General features: G+C 42.1%; 1 protein-coding gene across 5 annotated transcripts in view; it reads left to right on the forward strand.

The window, feature by feature from the left end:
• Positions 1-16,353, forward strand: part of grm8a (glutamate receptor, metabotropic 8a) — a 179,612-nt gene that overhangs the window by 141,642 nt on the left and 21,617 nt on the right. For all 5 annotated transcript variants that reach the window (XM_058078579.2, XM_058078580.2, XM_058078581.2 and 2 more), the window contains one exon: positions 6,729-6,932. In XM_058078579.2, coding sequence (XP_057934562.2) covers positions 6,729-6,932 — 204 coding nt within the window. The remainder of the gene's footprint in view (positions 1-6,728; positions 6,933-16,353) is intronic.

Genomic DNA, 16,353 nt, shown 5'->3' on the forward strand with positions numbered 1-16,353 from the left:
TTGATGAAGAAAGGGGGCAATTTATCAACTAAAACTGCCCAAATTTTTCGCATGTGTGCTTCGAAGTCCCCTAAATGTATGTACCAAATTTCATCCACTTTAAAGCAGGGGTGTCCAAACTGGGGTACACATTGGACCGGTCACCAGCCAATCACAGGGCACCATCCCCATAATTTAAATTTATAATTTATATATTTTTGTTGTGTTTGTTTCCCATATTTCCAACTTAAAAAAAATATATATTTTTTTTTATGTTTCAACTTGCTGCTAAAATGACATTAGTTTTCCTCAAAATATTATGACTTTATTATTGTAAAAATGCAACATTTTCACTACATTTTTTTATTTTATTCTGGTGGAATTACAGCTGGGTTTTTTTCTTGTAATTTTTATGTAATTTTTTGTAATTTATTGTAACTTTATTCCCATAATATTTTGACCTTTCTTGTAGCATTATAGCTTTTTATGCAACCTAATTTTCCAAAATGTATTCAGTTTGGGGTCAGTTTATTTTATTTTTTATTTTTTTATTATTATTTTTTTTTACAGTTTGGGGTCAGTTTAAGTCTGAACTGAATGTTTTTATTTTTTCTTTAATATTCCAACTTTATGCTACTGAAATGACAATATCTTGTCATTGAATATCATGAGTTTTTTGTGTAATTTTTTTATTATATTTTATTATTATTATTTTATTATTATTATAATTAGTAGTAGTAGTAGTAGTAGCATTAGTATTATTATATTATTATAATAATAATAATAATAATAATAATAATAATAATAATAATAATAATAATAATAATAATAATAATAATTATTATTATTATTATTATTATTATTATTATTATTATTATTATTATTATATTTCTTATCGTTCTTGTTGCAGCATTTCTGAGCATTTCATCATGTTTTGATTATATTCTTGTAAAATTACATTTTAAAATGTAATTGAAATGTATAATGAAAAATTATATTTTTCCATCTTTAAATGGCCCCCGAGCCGCACTTTGGACACTCCTGCCCTAACATGTCAATCTGACTCATTCAGACGAATAACAGCGTCACCATACGGTGTATTTGTCAGAAAAATAATGGCACTAGCAACACAGCAGGTGGATATTCCTTGACACATTTTCAACCTTTTGTGTACAATGGTTCCGGAGCACAAGAGTTGGCTTACATGGCTGGCAATTATGTTATCAAATAGCTTTGGACCAACCACAGTGACAAGTGTGGGGGAAAAAAGAACCTTCAAAATTTTACTAGACCATAATAAAACCCAACAAACCAACGCCAAAGCACACAGTGTGTCTTACGTAGCTCTGGTTCTAATCAATCTGACCTCCACACATTCATTCCATGTTTGTTGCCAGGAAATATATCAATAAAGTCGATGGAATAAATTGATAGAATCATCTTTCCTGACCTTCTGTTGCCGAGGCGTGAAAATCACTGATTGTGGTAATTAATTATCAACAACCCTTTGACCTCCTGTGTGTGTTCACGGCGTGTCGGTGTTGAATTTCCAATGTCAGAAACCAAATAATGAGGATTTTTCAGTGCGAGGAGAAGGACACGGAGCATCATTAATCAGCATTTTGCAAGAAAACGCAATCACGCCCTGAGACCACTTAATTGTCCTTATGAGAGAGTGGGGGAAAGACGACTGTTTCTAGGGATTGCATCAGGTGTGTGTGTGTGTGTACACCCGTCGAGCCGTGGCTTGGAACGTCCACTGAGTTCCCACTAATGCAGTGATTCCCAAACGTTTTACAGTCACGTACTTCTTCACATATTTGATGTGAAGCCATGTACCCTGCACACTTATGTATAAAAAATAATACTTATTATGTTTATTATAGTGATTCTAATGAACATAATTCATTGGTTTATTCATTTTATTGTAATCGTGGGTCCAAAATGTGTATTTTGTGTATTTTTTTCCTATGTTTGCAACCTTCCAACAACAACACTTTGTCTTATTGTTGTATAAATATATAAATATCACTTACTTTGGGCTGCATGTGCGTTTGTGGCTGTGTTTGCTGTGATTTACAAGTGTCCCCGAATGCAACGCTAACTTGCATTACACAACTGTCCGGGGAGTTGTGTAATGCACCTGAATGCACCATTTTTGAAAAAGCAGTTTGCTAGTTTTGATCCCGTTTGTCGAGTACAAAGTGTCCATAATCTGCCTGGAATCTGTCCATGGTGTCCCAACTCTAAAAGAACCACTACCGCCTTCTTAATAGTATCTGAAATACAAAAATACATATAATCAACACTAAAGGTGACTGGAGATATAATATAAATAAAATAAAATAAAAAAATAATAAATAAAAATAGAAATAAAAATAAAAATAAAAATAAAAATAAAAATAAAAATAAAAATAAAAATAAAAATAAATAAAATAAAATAAAATAAAATAAAATAAAATAAAATAAAATAAAATAAAATAAATGAAACACACAAGTTATCCTTCAAACTCACTCATTTGTTGATATGATGCATACATGCACTACGAGGCATTCAGGTGCACTCGTAGTTTTGATTGTTAGGCGATTGTTGGGTGGGTATTAATGTTCAGTTTAGTCTTTTACATTACACATAAGAGGTCTTGCACATAATTTTCATTGTACTCCATCAAGTTTCCGAGGTTAAATAGCGCTTTACATTCGTCCAAATGGCCTCCGATGTGCATTTCTCACTATTCCCTGACCTTGAAGTGGATATTCATGACATTCCACCTACGTCACGTCACCTCTGACCCCTCTCAAATCAGCACATCTAACAGAGCTGAACTCTTGTGTCAGATTGAAAGAATATGCCCTCAAGGTGTTTCCTCGGCTGAACATTTCTATCTTTAATACATAGGAATCGTTGATTGAATATTCGGTCTTCTTTGTCAAAGAAGGAAAGCAGAACTAAAGGTGGAGGGTCCGTGGAAAAAAATAATGTCCGTGGATGCATATCTTAGTCATAATAATAAAATATTCGAGATTAGTTGTCACACTTTTCAAGGTAACCAGACACCACCAAACGTTCAGACAGCAGGGTGGGTGAAGTGTCTTGCCCAGGGACACTGACTGGGTCATGGTGGGTTCCACAGCCAAACCAGTTGACAACCACTGGTTTAGGTCTTTGTTCCATGACCTCAGTTGGCATAAAAATGAGATCAAATCATATATTTTTCATTTGTCGGTTTTTGGGCCAATAATGATATCGGTGCTTGAGTGAGACCTCATTAAAGTTCACCCTGCTCCCCATACACACAAAATATTAATGCCTTAATTTTTCTATGTAAACAAAGTACAGTGAGTATTCATTATTCATCATTCATAATCAAGATGCTGATCAGACAGCATGATTATTCCATATGTGTGCCTTAAGTTTGCCACAATAAAAGGCCACCCCAAAATGTGCTGAGGGTCTGAAAACTAGTTAGTATCTGCTGTGGGGCTTTAGTTCATGTCTACAGGGCTCTTTGCATGTGTGTGCCTTAAGTTGGCCACAATAAAAGGCCACCCCCCCCAAAATGTGCAGAGGGGTCTGAAAACAAGTTAGTATCTGCTGTGGGGTTTTAGTTCACATCTACAGGGCTCTTTGCATGTGTGTGCCTTAAGTTGGCCACAATAAAAGGCCACCCCAAAATGTGTGGAGAGTCTGAAAACTAGTTAGTAATCTGCTGTGGGATTTTAGTTCACATCTACAGGGCTCTTTGCATGTGTGTGCCTGAAGTTGGCCACAATAAAAGGCCACCCCAAAATGTGCTGAGGGTCTGAAAACTAGTTAGTATCTGCTGTGGGGTTTTAGTTCGCGTCTACAGGGCTCTTTGCATGTGTGTGACTTAAGTTGGCCACAATAAAAGGCCACCCCAAAATGTGTGGAGGGTCTGAAAACTAGTTAGTATCTGCTGTGGGGTTTTAGTTCACGTCTACAGGGCTCTTTGCATGTGTGTGCCTTAAGTTGGCCACAATAAAAGGCCACCCCAAAATGTGCTGAGTGTCTGAAAACTAGCTAGTATCTGTTGTGGGCTGTGGAGGGTGGAATCGAACTCGGGTCGCCTAGCTTTGTGACCTGTGTGGTAACCACTCGTCCACCGTGCAGCTAGGCCCTAATCATGATTTAAAAAATGTATTTAGAATGTCATAAACCAGTTTTCAGGCGGCACGGCGATCGAGTGGTTAGCGCGCAGGCCTCACAGCTAGGAGACCAGGGTTCAATTCCATCCTCGGCATTTTACTCGTATATCTGAGTCCTAATGGCGTACTGCCGTATGAAATTGTACTAGAATTGTAATCCAAGCTAACAAGCGCCGTGTTGACTTGGTGATGACGTCCATGAATGCCTTGTTTAGTGTTATTTATAGACCATTAGCATAATTAGCATTGTGATTATGCCACGTACACGTTACACTCGTCAGCCAGCTCGAGGGTCTTTTTGTTGATTTGTCACATCTGGTTACGCTTTGTTTGATTCCGGCTGCCGTTACCGTCTGCTTTATGTGGCACAAATGAGCCATTATAGCGAAAGTATGGATGTATGCTTTCTCACGATGGGCTTCCATGTTCGTGTCAATGTGACCAAAGTCCATATGGCTCTTCCGGTACGGGAATGTCGAGTGGAACATGTGGTCGGCAAACACCGTTGTTGGTGATTATGAAAAAAACGTAGTATCATCAATAGTCCTAAAGTACACGGTGCAATTTGTCCAGCAACATCATGAAAATGCCCTAAAGCCGCACACTTAACCACAGAGGCACTCAAATGCTCAAAGTATAGCTTTTATATAAAAAACACTTCCTGTATTTCCACAAAAACTGCAAAATGGCAGACTCCTGCACTCAAAGAAAGTTTTCCGACTTGAAACCACCTGAAGCGTTGGTCGTTCTCCAATAAAAGCCCATTAACCTCGTCCAATGATGAAACATCAGCAAGGAAGTTGTCTCCCATTGATGCTCTTCATTCGCTTTCTATCTTTTTCATTCGCCACAAATGGCTTTAACTGGATTCAGGTGAACATTCCACCACCGGAATAACTCAAGAATAACTCTGACCTGTCGTCTTGAGCAGAGAAACATTCATAAATAAACCCGACTTGAAGACCTCATCGCAGCACTTTAGATCAAATCATAAGCTGCATTTCTGGCAGGTGATTGGATGTAAGGAATACAGCTGAAAGGTTACAATCCGCAAGTAAGTGACATCTTTGGAAAGGTTACGTCCGTCTCAATGAGTGTTCTTGTCCAACCCAAAATGTCAGTAAATCACCAATGAGGCACGCAATTTCTTAGTAAAAAGGTACATGCCAACCTACAGGTGGCGCCAGAATTTCCATTTTAGGGAAGAGGCATTGTTTGAGTTGGAGGTTGTGCATAGTTTAAAATAAAATTAATTAAAATTAAAATTAATTTAGAGTTGAGGGGGGGTGATTCTTACCGAAATGCCCCCCCCCCCAAAAAAAATTATTCATTCATTCATTCATTTTCCACCGCTTTTTCCCCACAAGGGTCGCGGGGGTGCTGGAGCCCACCCCAGCTGTCTTTGGGCGAGAGGCGGGGTACACCCTGGACTGGTGGCCAGCCAATCACAGGGCACATATAGACAAACAACCATTCACACTCACATTCATACCTATGGACAATTTGGAGTCGCCAATTAACCTAGCATGTTTTTGGAATGTGGGAGGAAACCGGAGTACCCGGAGAAAACCCACGCATGCACGGGGAGAACATGCACACAGAGATGACCGAGGGTGGAATTGAACCCTTGTCTCCTAGCTGTGATGTCTGCACGCTAACCACTCGACCGCCATGCCGCCCTAAAAATTTTAATTTAAAAAGTGTCTGTAAAGGTTTTCTTGCTCATCCAATCAGCAGCCATAAAACAGTCTAGATGCATTCACTTTTTTTTTTAAATGTAGGGAAAATGACCACTCTCTTTGAAGAGCCGCATGCCGCGGGTTGCCGACCCCCTGGTCCAGTATATGTCCATGTGTGATATTTCTCAACCTGATCCCAGGTTTGGCCATGCATACAAAGCACCTGCCAGACTGCATTGCCTTCTCAGGACCCCATTATTGCCTCATAGATGCCCGTATCGATTGAGGGTCCTCTGGTGTTCTTAATGCATCTCAAGCCTAAGATGGATTTTGATTTTTGTTGTCGTTGCCCAAGATGGCTACTTGTAAAAAAAAAGTAAAAGAAGGGGAGAAACAGGAGGGAATATTACGGAATGCGACAATGTGCCGCAATGGCGCTCAAAGGCAAAAACACTGTAGCGTTTATTTTATATCGCTAAATCAATTATTAAGTGCATTCATGAAATAGTGATGTCGCATAAGGCGCTTTCTATATAAAGGGACTGCTGTAAATGTTTCAGCACGGTGCACATTATGTACTTTTCTCAAATTACCATGTGATACAAATAGTCGTCATGTGACAAAGGAGGGGTTCAAAAAGTGGGCATCCATTTATTTTGTCCTGCTTGAACTCAAACAAGGAAAGTCCATTACGAGTGCATCACCAGAGGGTTCTTTCACCTACGACTTTGCAACCAGGGCGTGAATGGACTCCGTTTTTCCTCATCAAAGGACACTTTTTTAGCCACTTCTCACCGCACGTCTTCTTTTTATAGGCTGTATTTATAATTCAACACCGCCGACTGCCCTCCGGTTCACCATAGCTTGGCTAACTTTTTCTGCAATGTCTCCTCTTGTCTCCAGGTTTGGAAAAAGTTGGCCGTGATTCCAGCTACGAGCAAGAGGGCAAGGTGCAGTTTGTGATGGACGCCGTGTACGCCATGGCGCACGCTCTGCACCACATGCACCGCAAGCTCTGCTACGGCTACCCGGGGCTCTGCCCACGCATGGCTAGCAACATTGACGGCAAAGAGCTGCTCAGCCACATCCGCGCCGTCAACTTCAACGGTGAGTGTGATGATCTGCCCGGCTTTGTCTCTAATGCTCTTCGCTTTATTTCGGTGATATTTTATTTGTATTGTATTAACCCAGGCTGCACAGTGAGCGAGTGGCTTTCGTGCCAGCCTCACAGCTCGGAGACTCAAGTTCAATTCCATTCTCGGCCATCTCTGTGTGGAGTTTCCTCCCACATTCAAAGAACATGCTAGGTTAATTAGCGAATCCAAATTGTCCGTAGGTATGAATGTGAGTGTGAATGGTTGTTTGTCTATATGTGCCCTGTGATTGGCTGGCCACCAGTCCAGGGTGTACCCTGCCTCTCGCCCGAAGACAGCTGGGATAGGCTCCAGCACCTCCGCAACCCTCGTGAGGATAAGCGGTATTCATGAATTAGTCAGGTTCAGAAAAGGGTGAAATATGTCATATTTGATAATGGGGCGAGTGCATGTATACTGACTGTACTAATTATAATCAATGTATCCCTGTCGCTATACGACATTTCCCTCTCATGGTCTTCACTGAAGGCTGATGATTGAAATAAATGAAAGCGCTGTAATGCAATTAGACGTGGAACAGCAATCCTAGCAGTTCATTTGTTGGACTGCAGACTTCCAATGTCATTGTCCAACATCATGATTCAGTGTGTTATATACTGTACCGTATATTGTCACGCATGTATCGCAAATCACATCATTTTTATGAATACTTTCTGAGCCCCGGCTGCGGCAACTTTTCATTTCCTGTCCCTTGCATTGTGCAGCGTAGCTAACAAGAGGAGAGAATTCATATAACGAGGATTACAAAAAAGCACTTCCAAACATGCAGGAGCGTATTTGAATGTATCAGCAGGGGCTTGAACCACGCTCCGCATTCCCGAGGAAGTGTTGCTCAGTTATTGTCGGCTTGCTGGGGGCGCCACATCCTCCTTTAACCTCCCAAATCACTTATCCTGGGTTGGCGCTTGGTGCTGCGTTCTTCTTGTTCTTCAGCAATGCCGTGATGTCGCCATGAGATGTATAATTCACACGGATGTCCTTACATGTGTAAATGAGCCGTTGTGCAATATTTCTGAAGACGGACGTCTGTCACCATTCAAAGGCCTCACTTTTTTCATTTAAAACTCCGTCAGATTATTGCCGCCAGTTAAAACGCGGAGAGACACTCCTATCCCCCCCACTACTGTCATAACACAGCGCATCTATGTGCCCCCTCCGTCTCATCCTCAGTTACCATGACGACGGCTCGCCCGTGTTAGTTAGCCCCTCTAAAAGTGTTACAACAAAGAGAATAGAGCAGCAGAGGAACGCCGAATGAGACAGAAGACGATAATGTGATTCTCCTTGAAGCGCTGCGGTAATAATTCAATCTGCTGGCGACACACCAGCGACTTGTGAAGCGATATGAAAGAAATCCCGCAAGGTGGACGCTAAAATTGTGCATCACTGTCATCATCGGGATTTCATAACACCCTTTACATTGCTGCTTGATACATCACAGCATATCATAGTCTGATGACACGCGTGCATGTCCTCTGCAGTGGCTGTGATCAGCAGGGATGATCATCGGAACGCTCCGATTGATGCTCAACCTTGATCGTCTTGCAAGTCCAACATTTGCGTCGCTTTCCAGTCATGCTAGCTGTTTTTTGCGTTTTGTTCATTTTTGCGTGAAGGTAATTAATTTTTTTATGGCAATCCAAGCTAATGCTAAAAATTTGTCATGCGGCCCACTTTCTGCTTCAGAATGTTGCCACATGTTGAAATTCATTTTTTTTCATGCAATGAACCGCAGCTTTCTCGCTGCTGGCAGCACTCATACACCCGCCTGTCAACATCTGCATGACACAATAAGGTAAATATAAGAAACAAATAAGAGAAAGTCCGACCTTCCACAAGAATCTCCACCAGCATATGTCTTTTATTTTGAAGGCCTGACGTTTACCGGGTTGCTAAGCGGACCAAAAGCTTTTTTTTATTATTGAAGTTGAAGTCTGGAAATAAAAGGCTAGAAATGAAAAAAGCTAAAAAAAAAAAAAATGAAAAATTTTTTTTTTTGTGATGCTGCCACATAAGGGTGATGATAACCACAGAGCTAGAAGCTCCTTACTTAGGGACTTTGGTGTCTGTATTTGGGCTACTCAGTACACAATGTGGTAAAGTACAAAATGGCCGGGTACTCTCATGAGTCCATCTGTATTCTTAATATGTTCCTAATAAACCTTCCTTGTTAGCATCTTCTTAGCTAGCAAACAATATGGCAACCAGAATTTGGAGTTAGGTCGCCTGTCTATGATGTCATCAGGGGTCAAGTGGGTCCATCTGACACCCAGCTGCAGATATCTGCTGGAGAACATTGCTCCATAAAGTGAGGATATTTGTATAATGGTGCGTTTCAGGTTTAGTACTTTAACAAGTACTGTATATGTATTCCTTCCAAAGTACTGTATATGTATTCCATTGACATTCTATGATCATACTTATTCATTCATTCATTCATTTTCTACCGCTTAAGGGGGATGCTGTCTTCAGGCGAGAGGCGGGGTACACCCTGGCCAGCCAATCACAGGGCACATATAGACAAACAACCATTCACACTCACATTCATACCTATGGACAATTTGGAGTCGCCAATTAACCTAGCATGTTTTTGGAATGTGGGAGGAAACCGGAGTACCCGGAGAAAACCCACGCATGCACGGGGAGAACATGCAAACTTCCAGGGTGTTAGACATAATATGTTTAGACCATTGAAAAAAATTCAATCCACTTAATAGTACGGGTGTCACCGGACAGCCAACTCACGAGACGAGACGATAGACAGGATCGTGTTCAGGCGTTTGGTCGATGGGCAAAATTCATTCATTCATTAATTTTTCTACCGCTTATCCATCAAGAGGGTCGCCTATCCCAGCTGTCTTCGGGCGAGACAGCCAATCACAGGTCACATATAGACAAACAACCATTCACACTCACATTCATACCTATGGACAATTTGGAGTCACCAATTAACCTAGCATGTTTTTGGAATGTGGGAGGAAACCGGAGTACCCGGAGAAAACCCACACATGTACGGGGAGAACATGCAAACTCCACACAGAGATGGCCGAGGGTGGAATTGAACCCTGGTCTCCTAGCTGTGAGGTCTGTGCGCTAACCACTCGACCGCCGTGCCGCTTGTTCATACTTAAATTATGAATTATAAACAGCAAACTTGACTAATTTCCACTCGATTTGTAAGACAAGAAAACTTCCTCAATGGCCGCCAGATCACGTCTGCTGCCAGGAGACAAGACGGATTACACCACGGGAACCAGCTTGCACTAATTAGAGCGTCTTGACTTTGAGGGGGATGAACTGCGTACCTGGCTGTGTAACCTTGTGGGTGAACAGAAGGGGGGCTGAGGGGGGGGCAGTGACAAGGGGCTTCGCCGGCTGTTGGGTGATGAAGCTGAGCCCCCACTTATAATGACCTGAGGGAGGCTGAGCGCACAGCACGGTAATGGCGGAATTTACTTGCTAGGAAATGATGAAGTTGACCTGACCATCTTGGGCAGGAAGAGCGAGCCCACAATGGCAACGATGTGACCTCGGAATAAGGAGTATAACCCGTGGACAGGATATGGTAGACGAGGCAGAGAGGTGACGGGCGGCGAATTAAAGTCAGTAACGGCGTCAGTGTGACTTGAGGACTTGATGACCGTCACTTTGTCGGGGGCACAGTGACACGGAGAAGCAGGAACTCCAAGAAAGAGACTAAGTTTTAAATTGGTACAACATTTCTTTCTGGAAAAATGAACTGCGTCTTACTATCCATGTTTATATGAGTTTTTCTCTTTCCGAATGGAATCTTTCCGAATGACCTTTCCGAAAGCAATGGTATACATGGAAAGGAATATTCCAATTGCGTGTCTACATGCGCCGCTATAATCAACCAGAATAGTCAATGGGGCATTCGCAGTAAAAAGTAAACATCAACATCACGTGATACCGACTTCCTCAAGTTTTGTGAGTTTTTCGAGGGTCTGGGCCGCATCAGGTTTTCCAAAAATGCATTTATTAAAAACAGAAAAATGAATAAACTTTGCTTGGGCCCGATTTTCTACAAAAAAAGCTCTGATAAAACATTCCACTGTTCTCAAATATCTTACTTTTTATTTTTCTACACAAAATAAGATGAAAATTAAACAAACAAATCAAGAATAAAGAAAATCAATCAATCAGTAATAAACAAATATAATAATAATAATAAAACGGTAAATAATAACAACTTAAGAAACCACATATAGTTGGTGGGTAGACAAATTATTTTTTTCAGATTAAAATGAACAAAGCATTATTAGAGCCCTGTAGACATGACAAAACACGACTATAGTCACATTTATACTTTTTTATTTACAACATATTGCGCAACTGCAGGGTCTTGAGACACATGCTAACTCGCAAACTAGAGCGCTAGCGACCTAAACGGAAGCCTTCAAGTTATTTCCTTTAAACTTAAAAAGCCAAAAACTTACCACTTCCACACGGATAGGGAGGATAACTATTAACAGTTATTTAACCTTTAACATGAACATTAATCAAACGTAATAATTTTTTCTGGGTACATGATACCATACAGCATCCATATCAAACATTAAACTTTCATATCAAGGCGGGGGCCTCAAACTAGTGTCCTGCGGGCCACATTTGGCCCACGGGCCGCGTGTTTGAGACCCCTGGTTTAGCTTCTGTTCCACAGATGGCGCTAATGCACACGAAAGCTGCTTGCCAACCGCTAATAAACAACAGAAGAAGAAAAACACCACGAAGAAGAACACAGTCTGACAACTTTCCGTTTCAGCGGGGAAAGGAATATTCCGATTACATATTCATTTGGATTGGCACTTTTCTTTCGGAATGAGGTGTATACAAAGGTTAGATTCCTTCCGTTTGAGCAAATAACCCAAATGGAATTGGAATATTTGGGTCCATGTAAACGTGGCCATTGTCTTATTACCAGCCACCTTCTGCTGGATGTGTCGTCTTATGAATAATATCCCACTGGTACCTCCTCAGATCGACATGTAATCCCCTTCTTATTACCTGTTGCTCCCCTACAAGCAGCAGGTAGTAAGTAGCGGGGATTATTGACATATGATCCAAGTTTAAACGCGTGCTAAAACACCACGCCTCACCTATTAGAGCACCCTGACTGTGATGAAATCTCTACTCAATTTGTTGCCCGCAAATCAAGTAACCAGGCCAACTGATGAGAAGTTGCAAGCACTTTCCCGCCTTGAGAGACGGGAGGAAGTCCAGGAAAGAAATGCAGCATCTGGCATCATGGCCCAAAAGCCAAATGGAAGCCAAAGTCTACAGCAGAAAGAAGCCTGATTCTTCTGTGATGGTCTAAAATATTCAAAAGCCCACAAAGATAAGAGGAAAAGAACTTGGCTCAACCAAAGACTAAAAACCTGAATACATTTGTCCTTGTCCTTGCTGCATTGACTGGTGTTTATTTAGCTTCAAAGGAGACATATTGTGCAAATACTTCACAGGCTAAAACGTTTTGTGAGAAAAATGTACGTGGAAATCTGACAAAAAGTCGTGTCGTGACAAAAATATTCAGACCTATAAAAAGTATATAACTTTTCAGTTGCTTTACAAAATATCCAAGTGACAACATTGCATGCTTTCATTTTTTCAGTATGGACGCCCTTGACTTATAGCTTCAGTCAAAGTTCATTCATTCATTCATTTTCTACTGGAGCCTATCCCAGCTGTCTTCAGGCGAGAGGCGGGGTACACCCTGGACTGGTGGCCAGCCAATCACAGGGCACATATAGACAAACAACCATTCACACTCACATTCATACCTATGGACAATTTGGAGTCGCCAATTAACCTAGCATGTTTTTGGAATGTGGGAGGAAACCGGAGTACCCGGAGAAAAACCCACGCATGCACGGGGAGAACATGCAAATTTCACACAGAGATGGCCGAGGGTGGAATTGAACTCGTGTCTCCTAGCTGTGAAGTCTGTACACTATCCACTCATCTACCGTGCAGCCTATGGACATTTAAGGAAACTGTAATTAGCAGACAAAAAAATGGCAGAATGGCATTTTGGCCTGTTTAGGAAGTCATTAGCCACGTTTACATGGACCCAAATATTCCAATTCCATTCAGGTTATTTGCTCACACAGAAAGAATCTAACCTTTGTATACACCTCATTCCGAAAGAAAAGTGCCAATCAGAATGAATATATAATCGGATTCGCAGGGGTGGAATATTCCTTTCCCCAATCCGATTGAGGTATCTTGTACCCGCTTCAGAAAGTTGTCATACTGCGTTCTTCTTTGTGGTGTTTTTCTTCTTCTGTTGTTCATTGGCGGTTGGCAAGCAGCTTTCGTGTGCATTAGCGCCATCTGTGGAACAGAATCTAAATAATATTAATAATAATATATACATATCGATATAAAACATGTCCCCAGTTTAATTATAAAATTAAACTGCGTTCTTTCAGCGCATGCTAAGATATGACGTACCACGCAGTTTGAGATGTTCTTCAGTTTTAAAAATGGAGGCGAGCAATCGACGCTGGACTACTGTGGAAATTTAGTTTTTTTATCCAAACTAAATTTCAAGACCGGAACAACGGAAAAACTGGCAATACGGAGTTATTCCAACAAGTGAAAGAAAAACTTGGGGAAGTCGGTCACGTGATGTTGATGTTTACGTTTTACTGCAAATGCCCCATTGACTATTCCGGTTGACGATAGCGACGCATGTAGACAAGAGATTGGAATATTCCTTTCCATGTATACCGTTGTTTTCGAAAAAGTCATTCGGTAAGATTCCATTTGGAAAGAGGAAAAACTCCTCATGTAAACGTGGCTATTGAAAGGTTTCCCTGATGCTAAAAAACTTGACGGTCCTGATGGCTTCCAACATTACCGGCATGACAAGGAGATCCCACCTGAGATGTTTTTCACAGTGCACAGTGGAGAGGGCGCCATTTCGTCATTGAAACGATGGAGCTTCAGGTTGTGCAGTGGCGTCAAACGGTAGTTGGCTATGTGGAGATGTTGCAGTGTGCATCCCTCATGACTGAAGGCTGTTGCCTGTGTGGTAATGAGTGGCTTTTTCAACAGGACGATGCTGCAGTTTGCAATGCCCTCTGACAAAGGACTGACAAGAGATTGGAATATTCCTTTCCATGGATACTATTATTTTCAGAATAGTCATTCGGGAAGATTCCATTCGGAAAGATTAAAAACTATTGTCAGGGTGATCTTATGTAAATTAGCCCTCATGGGATGTCAAAATGAAAACTCCACAGACCCAAATATCATCTTTCCAGTAGATTTTGGACCATAAAAAGTGCAAACAGTTGTCTTTTCGGGGGTAAAAGGGGGACACACATGAGTTAGAAGTGGTAGTCTCTGCGAGATAACAGCTTGGTGACGTGATGAAGCAAGACTAAAAAGTTAAGGCGAGACAGCCGGGAATAGAGAGGCGAAAGACGGCAGAAACAGCTGCTGTGTGGAAGCTGGGAAGGCTTTGGCTGTTAAGACTGCAAACAGACGGCAAAAATGTCAACTTGTGCAGCCAAAATTCCTGCAGGAGAATTGAGCGGTAGGAAGAAAGCAGATGTTTGCACCTCAGCTGGAGAGGATATAATGGAGGTTTAACACAACGACATGAAGTCTTGGATGCTGTGCTAAAACCTGCGTTGCTTTTTAGCCATGTAGCAGTGATACAGATGCTCGATGAACTCCCCCCACTGCTTTGTAATAAAATACAGGCTTCGCTACACATCTTGAAATACACACCTCTGTAAACTGTACACATTTGTATCATGTTTGGGGAGGTCTTTGTTCCAACTATTACCCACAAACCTAGAAGCATTCATTCATTCATTTTCTACCGCTTATCCTCAAGAGGGTCGCAGGGGTGCTGGAGCCTATCCCAGCTATCTTCGGGCGAGAGGCGGGGTACACCCTGGTAGGCGACCCCTGCTAGAGCACATAAGAAACTAGTCCAGTTGTTCGTTCATTCATTTTCTATTGCTTATCCTCACGAGGGTCTCGTGGGTTGCTGGAGCCTATCCCAGCTATCTTCGGGCGAGAGGCGGGGTACACCCTGGTAGGCAACCCCTGCTAGAGCACGTAACAAACTAGTCTGCTTGTTAACTCATTAATTTTTTATCTCCTATCCTCACAAGGGTCTTGTGGGGGTGCTGGAGCCTATCCCAGCGGCCTTCGGGCAAGAGGCGGGGTACACCCTGGTAGGCGATCCCTGCTAGAGCACATAACAAACTAGTCCGCTTGTTTGTTCATTCATTTTCTATCGCTTATCCTCACAAGGGTCTTGTGGGGTGCTGGAGCCTATCCCAGCGGCCTTCCGGCGAGAGGCGGGGTACACCCTGGTAGGCGATCCCTGCTAGAGCACATAACAAACTAGTCCGCTTGTTCGTTCATTCATTTTCTATCGCTTATCCTCACAAGGGTCTTGTGGGGTGCTGGAGCCTATCCCAGCGGCCTTCGGGCGAGAGGCGGGGTACACCCTGGTAGGCGACCCCTGCTAGATCACGTAACAAACTAGTCTGCTTGTTAACTCATTCATTTTTTATCGCTTATCCTCACAAGGGTCTTGTGAGGGTGCTGGAGCCTATCCCAGCATCCTTCGGTCAAGAGGCGGGGTACACCCTGGTAGGCAACCCCTGCTAGAGCACGTAACAAACTAGTCTGCTTGTTCGTTCATTCATTTTCTATCGCTTATCCTCACAAGGGTCTTGTGGGGTGCTGGAGCCTATCCCAGGTGGGGTACACCCTGGACTGGTGGCCAGCCAATCACAGGGCACATATAGACAAACAACCATTCACACTCACATTCATACCTATGGACAATTTGGAGTCGCCAATTAACCTAGCATGTTTTTGGAATGTGGGAGGAAACCGGAGTATCCGGAAAAAACTCACACATGCACAGGGAGAACATGTAAACTCCACACAGAGATGGCCGAGGGTGGGATTGAACTCGGGTCTCCTAGCCGTGAGGTCTGCGCGCCAATCACTATACCACTAAAATGCCTTTCTGAATATTGTTTTCTCTTTTTATGTATCCTCAGCTAGCGTTCCAATGACTTATAGCATGTGGGCTTTATTTCCATAACGCAGTATTCCCACCACATGTTCATCGTAATTGGATTTCCGATTGGCTTGTCCCCCCATAAAAGAAAGACTGAAGGAAAAGAGACGGGGACAAACAGAACAGAAAGAGAAATAAAGGTGATTGGCGGCGAGCAAAGCAAAGACATAAATGTAGTCATGCATTTCCCCCCCAGCTGAATACTGCATACATTATAAATAGGCTGAAAGTCGGAGGGAACATCTCTTACGTTAATACTCCATGTATGGATAATCATATTTTCAATGACAGGCTTGGA

The sequence above is a fragment of the Doryrhamphus excisus genome, linkage group LG2 (assembly GCF_037039965.1).
Source record: "Doryrhamphus excisus strain RoL-2023G ecotype Guam linkage group LG2, RoL_Dexc_Guam_v1.1, whole genome shotgun sequence".
In the NCBI taxonomy this organism is placed as follows: Eukaryota; Metazoa; Chordata; class Actinopteri; order Syngnathiformes; family Syngnathidae; genus Doryrhamphus; species Doryrhamphus excisus.